Source organism: Palaemon carinicauda, chromosome 9 (assembly GCF_036898095.1).
Source record: "Palaemon carinicauda isolate YSFRI2023 chromosome 9, ASM3689809v2, whole genome shotgun sequence".
In the NCBI taxonomy this organism is placed as follows: Eukaryota; Metazoa; Arthropoda; class Malacostraca; order Decapoda; family Palaemonidae; genus Palaemon; species Palaemon carinicauda.
This window is the reverse complement of record NC_090733.1, coordinates 79,105,773-79,113,272: the sequence shown is the minus strand read 5'-3', so window position 1 is coordinate 79,113,272 and position 7,500 is coordinate 79,105,773. Positions and strand designations below refer to the sequence as shown.

Sequence of the window (7,500 nt, the reverse complement as noted above, 5' to 3'; positions counted from 1 at the left end):
CAGCCTTAGATTACTTCAATAACAGTATAATGGCTGCTCCGCACCCAACAGTCAAGAGACCAGTAGTTGAAAGCCCATTAATCACTGACGAAGGAGATAGTCTCAATGAATGGCCTCTAATAGATCCTGAGAAGTACGGTGGATGTGATTCTGAAGGAGCAGATAGAGCATTAGCAATCGCATATGGAAACAGGTCCGCTCTCATGATGACACTTGGACTCTATGAAATCTGCTTAAATGACATTGAACTGGCTCTAAAACACAGCTACCCAGAAGACATAAAAGATAAGCTATTAGCCAGAAAGAAAAGGTGTCTCGCTGCCAAAAGAAAAAAGAAAATGGGTGGGGAGGTTTCCAAGCCATATCAGAAAAGTCCAGATAATACACAGAAGACCGAGAAAGATTCGAGTATCCAATATACGAATGATTTCCTGGAAAAGCTGGTCGAACATCTATCTGTAGCTTCCACAGAAGATGACCCATTGGGTAAAAGCGGACAACTGTCACCTGGAAAGTTACCTGTGATTAAGAACAAGAGTCCATCATATCCAGCTTTCAGTGATTCAGTCAAGATAGCCTACCACTCGTCAAAGGGAAGATATGCAGTCGCTGACAAGGATATACCAGCAGGTCAGTCTCTATTTTAAGCACATTATCTGGAATTGCATAGCGTAAGTGCATACATTTTTAAATAATCTCTCTCTCTCTCTCTCTCTCTCTCTCTCTCTCTCTCTCTCTCTCTCTCTCTCTCTCTCTCTCTCTCTCTCTATATATATATATATATATATATATATATATATATATATATATATATATATATATATATATATATATATATATATCCTCTCTCTCTCTCTCTCTCTCTCTCTATATATATATATATATATATCTATAGAGAGAGAGAGAGAGAGAGAGAGAGAGTATATATATATATATATATATATATATATATATATATATATATATATATCTTTTTATGCTGCTTATATTGATGACCTATTATGATTTTATTATTCGCCATGACTTTGGTGATAAACGTTGTAGGTTTATTTAGTAAAATCATTCATTACGAAATATTATCGAATTTTACAGCAATAAATTAATTCTGAATGTCTTTATGGATTTGTTTCATTTTAGAAAACTGCAACTACAAAATTTACAGTAATCTTTTCTATTTACCTAAATATCAAATATTATTTTTTTTTATTTCAGGCGAATTAGTTGCTGTGGAAAGTGCATATTGTATAGGTTTTATCACTGGATACAATTTCCTATTATGTGCTCATTGTCTGCGATTCACGCTTGCTCCTATCCCTTGCCCTGGATGTACAATGGTAAGTTCCTGTTTCATAGTAACGAACGGAGGGCAGAAACATAAGGGAAGGACGGACGATGGAAGCGGATATCCCCTTTTTTATTATTATTACTGGCAGCTACAGTAGTCTCTTTCACTGATAGGTTAAAAGATTATCCAAGAATCTGTTTTCCTAGTCATTACATGTCTTTCCTATTGACAAGTTTACTGCTTATACGAAAGAATCTACTTTACATTGTCAAGAAATACGAACCATGAATATTTAAGTCTTTCATGCAAGTAATTTTACTATAAAATAGCGCCTCTTCCGGTGAAGGATGATATGGAAAAAAGAGATATTTGGTAGAAGATGGTGCCTTTGATAAAAAGTATTGGAGAGGGCGTACCAGTAAACTGAAGCATAAATATAGGGATAACAATGGGAAAGACGATGGTAACCTTAGTTAGTAGTTTTCAACTACCAAATTAAAAAAAAAAAAATGCACTGATCACTATTTAACTTTGCCTATATGATTATTCTTACTTAAAAGTACCAAAGCATTTTTCCCCTCATCCACTGTAAAAGATTATATTCACAATTTTATCATTTCCAAATGAAATTAATCTAAATGCAATTCCTCCATTAACATTTTCTTTTTATTCACGGGCAGTTTATATTCTGCAACGACGAGTGCCGTATTAAAGGACTTTCTGAGGACCACTGGCTAGAATGCAAGATGTTTGCTTCGATGAGACTTTTAGGCATTGGTCCGATGTGCCCCACCTACAAAATGCTGAGAAATTTCAACTTTAAAGGCATAAAGGACTTCAGGAAGAAGCTTGTGAAGCAGAAACCAGAGGACCCTGCTAAGCTTGGCTGTGATAATAATGGATTATATCTCTCTCAGTCATACCGAACGATTTATGGCCTCATCGGTGACGAAGTGGAAATGAGTCATCAGCAAGTCTTCATAGATTGCCAAATAGCATTTATTGTTACCAAGTTACTTCAGATGTCAGGAAGATTTTTCTTGACCAACAAAGGGGAACCCTTCACTCCAACCAGAGAAGATCTGATTTACACAGGAACAGTGATACTTTCTCATATCTACAAATGTCACTTCAGTCTCGTCGGGGTTTCAAATTCAAAAGTAATTATTATTATTATTATTATTATTATTATTATTATTATTATTATTATTATTATTATTATTGTATATTATATCTTTATCACGACGATGTCTACATATTTCTTATCTTTTATTTGAAGACTGTTAGTTAGACTTTATTCATTTAAAACTTATATTTAAAACATTTCTCATAACCGAATTTGTTTTCTTATCAGATGGAGAGGGATTTGGGCGCTGGAGTTTTCCCTACAATGGCTTTAATCAACCACTCTTGCGACGCCAATCTCAAGTTTTTCACTGTGGGAAGATCAATGGTCGTCAGAGCTATAAGACCCATTCAAGCTGGAGAAGAGCTAACCGTGTCCTACGGCAATGCCTTCGAGTACACCTCCTTGCTAGAGAGGCGGCTCGTTCTAGCGAAGTACCAAATTGACTGCCTCTGCAAAGCCTGTGTCAATAGGTGGCCTACATACCCTGATTTGGAGGACCTGAGACTCAGCGATATAAGACGGACTCCTAGAGTTCGAAAGATTGTTAGCGAAGTTGCATGGAAAGCTGTGGATAAGGCAATGCAGATAAAGCAAGTATATGATGATGAAGAAAAACTTAACGAAGAGGATTACAAAGCTATGTGTAAAGCTAGTGCATTCGCTCACAAAGAGCTGGTGAGGGATTGTAGAGCTACGTGTGATATTAGGAATGCTCTTTTAATGTGCTTCATGAAAGTTCCAAACATTGACTAGGCATGCTACATGACAAAAGCTCACACAAGAGTTATATAATTTTATCAAAACTCTAAATGAATATAGAATTTAATGAGTTACAGAACGAATAAGGATTTCTAATTGCAAAGAATACTTACTAGTAAAGGGCTGTAATTATCTATTCTATATATAACTCTAAGATATGTAACTCGTTCTTAACTGTTTTTAACTTCGTATGACTAAAATAAGCTTTTCTAGCAGTATAATTTTAGAAACTTGTTTTAAGCTTTTTAATGAACCTAAAATGTTCGCAAGATTTTTTATGTAATTGTTAATGGGATAAGATATTCTTTGTTGTATAATCTTTTCAGAAAAGATGTTTTTCTGTCATCTATAGACTACAAAAGCTTTTGATATCATTAAACCCTTTGTTACATTTTTTAATGTTTCCATTTTTCTCAATTTTTCAGTATATAGATACTGAAAAAAACATATCTGGCAAATTAAAACGCCGATTTCAATTTGGATATTGGTCTTCTTGGAGATAAATGCTTTTACTTCAAGCCTATTGCTAACGGTGATACTTGTCTTAGAGGAGGAGTTTGAACATTAAGTCATATATAAAATAATTAAGCATTCATATTTGCTATTAGATACAACTTTTTAATTGGCTAGCATTTTTAATAAATGCTTTTATCTTGTAAAGGAAATGCTTTAGTTCCATAATATGATTCTCTCTCTCTCTCTCTCTCTCTCTCTCTCTCTCTCTCTCTCTCTCTCTCTCTCTCTCTCTCTCTCTCTCTCTCTCTCTCTCTCTCTCTCTCTCTCTCTCTCTCTGTCAGTAAATTCTGAGAAGATTGAACTTTTAATTCAGGTTGGGCTTATTGGCAGGATAGCATTTATAACTAAAACAAATTTTATGGGTCTTAGTAAAGAGAGAAGAGTTTTTATCATGGTTTATTTCCAAATTAAGAATATTTATCAACTACAAGATTTGAATACAGTATAACACTCTCTTAACATCTCTGGACCAGCTATACAGTTTAAGACCTTTAAAATTTTCATTTTTTATTTTTATTACCACTAGTTTAGAAGAGCCATGTGTAAACACATTTTAGATTTAGAAATTCATTTCAAAACTTGAGTAAACTGGGATTACTCAGTATTGTGTTAATTTGCATTTGTGAATAAACTCTTGTCTTGCCCAAAATTTATTTATATCCACCTTAAAGTTTATCACAGATTTAATGACTCTAAATACATCGTAATAGATGTGGTGTTAATGAATTATTTTTATGGTCTTATTATAATGAAAATTTCTATAACCTAGTTTATTGCAATGTTGTTTCTTTTCTAAGATTTTACAGAACTTTTTAATTAAAAAAAAAAAAGTTTAATTTGCTATTATTTGGAATCTAATAAGTACTTTTTCATGGCTTCAAATTTTAAATTGTAAACTTTTGTATCTAAATCATCAACATTTTGTTCTTACCTGCAGATTTTACATCTTAGTAATTCTATCTCGATAATAAATTTGCTATATGACATTAACTCTTCAGAGTTTCTCTCTAAGCTCTTTGATATGAAAATTTCTATTGTTTACTGATCTAGCAAGATGCCTTATTGGTTGTTTTAGTATAGAAAATAAGAGCCAACGAGGAGCAGACGACAATTTATAATTCAATTTCGAACAATTAATCATACAGTTATGTTCTTATTCCTTTAGCAAAATATCACCCCAAAAAATTAGAACAATGATGCTTGAGGGGATTGACTGGACTGAATACTTTCTCGAAATGGAAATGTTTCTCTAAATCATCATTTGTCTTGCGAATCTCTGGCCGTGCCATAATTTCACCTTTTCAATTATTATTAGGGTAGAGTGGGGCAAGAATCCCCCTTAAGGAGAAATGCTTATATCATGTACATTATTGCAGCCATTCACCTAACAGAATTATTTCTAAAAAGCTTTGTTATTGGCGTATCATACCCTGAAACTCCTGAGAAGCTGCTAGCAATTTTTGATAGTAAAAATAGGGCTTAAAGAAAAAATCAAAAGGGGCCTTTTACCCAAATTCAGGTGTAAGAAGCCCAGGGAGCGAGCTTTTTGCCCCATACCTAAAACATTGTGTAACTTCATTATAAGTCATTTGTAATGAAAAAAATAGGCATATATTTTTGCCAAACAAAATATTTTCAGGAATAATGAGAAATATTAAAAATTTAAGCTTTAGATTCTTAGGTTCTTGTATATAATAACTTTTTGTATTCACAGGAACTGAAATGAGCGAAAATTTCAAATATATTAATATTTTCTCTATATGACAGCAGTAATAGCACAGGTAAACGTAGTGATTTTCTTTACGAATCACCAAGAATAGCACAAATATAACAAGTAAAAATAACAGCAAGAGTGACATGTAAAAAAAGTAGACTATTTTCCTTTACATCATGGAAAGAATAGCACTAGTAAGAAATAAAGCGTAGCCTTTAACTCTTCTAGATAACTAGGCTTAGTGAAATATTAAAAAATTCTTCATTAGTCGTCATCTGAGTCACATTTATGACAAGTATAGGCTACTAGGGTAATCCAAGAGATCATTTATACCTAAATTTGACTTTAAAGGACATCGGAGACATAAGAAATTGGAAACGGCTTTCAAGAAATAGCGACCTTGCAAAGCCGGATAAGCTTAAGAAGAAGAAGAAGAAGGACTTGAAGTGTTCTTGCTTTCTTCGGTACTTTCTCTTTTATCGCATCAGATGAAGAGTTTTAACCTCAAGAAGTTGCTTTTTGTTAGGTGATGATGTTATTTATGACTTTTTAAAATTCCTTTCCCAGACTCGTTTTTTCATAAGTTTGAGAAGGAAGTAGGGATCTATTAGTACTCGCCTTGATTCATTTTCAGTTGATGTGCTTAGTTGTGCATCTTCAGGAGGAGAGACACTGTAGTGAAATAACATCAGGGTCTAACTCAGTTTCTGAGATGGCTTGGGCCCCTATTCGAAGTTTCAATCTTCCTATAGAAATTGGAACTCTGTTGGGAGGTTACATCAGAGCCAGTGGTCTTGATTTGGGTCTTTCTCGGTTAATTTTGCTCCCATGATTTTTTTTTCTATTTGGAATATCATCATTAAACGGCCAAAACTCAATTTATTTAAAACCAATTACACCCTTATCAATAATAGCTGACTAACTGAATACACTAGAAAGTTTGCCTGCTATATTATACCGTGTGTTGCACTTTCATAGTTTTAATATTATCAAGTTATCTGCTGCTCTGTTGTCGGAGGTCTTATACAATTTGAAGTATGAAACATCAAGTGGCTATAGTTTGAGGGCAATAAGGAGGCAAACTTATCAAAATTTTAGTTCACATATTCCTCAGAGACGTAGGAAGACTACAACCGAGGAAAATTTCAAATAAGTACTAATATATCAGATGGAGTGAAAAGGACACCCCCCTCCCCCACCCCTGGGCTTCTTGCCCCAAAAAGGGGTGGGCCTTTTACCCCGTAACGACATTTTCAAATAAACAAACTCGCCTGTTCCCCAATTAAGTTTTCAAGGCTGGATTGCAGTGCAATATATTCCTTAGTTCTCATATAAAGTATCTGTAGTTAAAGCATTGATATTACTGACAATATGTCCATACAGGATATCCATCATATAGCAGCATTCCTGCATGAAATTATTATTATTATTATTATTATTATTATTGCTAAGCTATAACCCTAGTTGGAAAAGCATGATGCTATAAGCCCAAGGGCCCCAACAGGGAAAATAACCCAGTGAGGAAAGGAAATAAGGAAAAACTACAAGAGAAGTTTAAGAATAATATTAAAAAAAATTCATATATAAACTATAAAAACTTGAAAATAACAAAAGGATAAAAACTTCAAAATAACAAGAAGATAAAAAAGATATAACAGTGTGCTTGATTGTAACCTCAAGCAAGAGAACTCTAACTCAAGACATTGGAAGACCATGGTACAAAGGCTATGGCACTACCCAAGACTAGAGAACAATAGCTTTGTTTTTTAGTGTCCTTATCCAAAAAAGAAAAAATGCGCGCTAATTTCGTCCTGGTATTCTTCTCATGGGATGTTTGGTATAGAAAGCCTTAGACAGATGGTATTAATGTGCTGATCAATCGATTGAGTTGCTATAATGTGTAATAAGCAAGAAAAAAGGGGGGAGGCCTTTTACCTCACAGGGGCCTTTTATCCCCCTCTACCCTATTATTATTATTTTTATTATTTTTAGTACTAGTAATAGTACTAGTAGTAGTATTTTTTTATATTTTTATCCTTTTTATTATCTTTATTTTTATTTACTAAGCTACAACTCTAGTTGAAAAAGCAGGATGTT

General features: G+C 33.7%; 2 protein-coding genes across 3 annotated transcripts in view; both read left to right on the top strand.

Moving 5' to 3' along the window:
* The window catches only part of LOC137647018 (SET and MYND domain-containing protein 4-like), a 4,218-nt gene extending 263 nt beyond the window's left edge, over positions 1–3,955 (top strand). Inside the window, 4 exon segments of the mRNA XM_068380122.1 lie at positions 1–630; positions 1,213–1,334; positions 1,966–2,445; positions 2,640–3,955. The exon segment at positions 1–630 is cut by the window's left edge and continues 147 nt beyond it. Coding sequence (XP_068236223.1) covers positions 1–630; positions 1,213–1,334; positions 1,966–2,445; positions 2,640–3,167 — 1,760 coding nt within the window. The 3' untranslated portion in view covers positions 3,168–3,955.
* A 3,462-nt stretch (positions 3,956–7,417) lies between these two features.
* Positions 7,418–7,500, top strand: part of LOC137647019 (monocarboxylate transporter 12-B-like) — a 33,599-nt gene continuing 33,516 nt past the window's right edge. The window contains exon 1 of one of the 2 annotated variants that reach the window (XM_068380125.1): positions 7,418–7,500. This exon is cut by the window's right edge and continues 930 nt beyond it. The gene's annotated coding sequence lies outside the window, so the exon portion shown is untranslated. The other variant, XM_068380124.1, reaches the window with a different exon arrangement.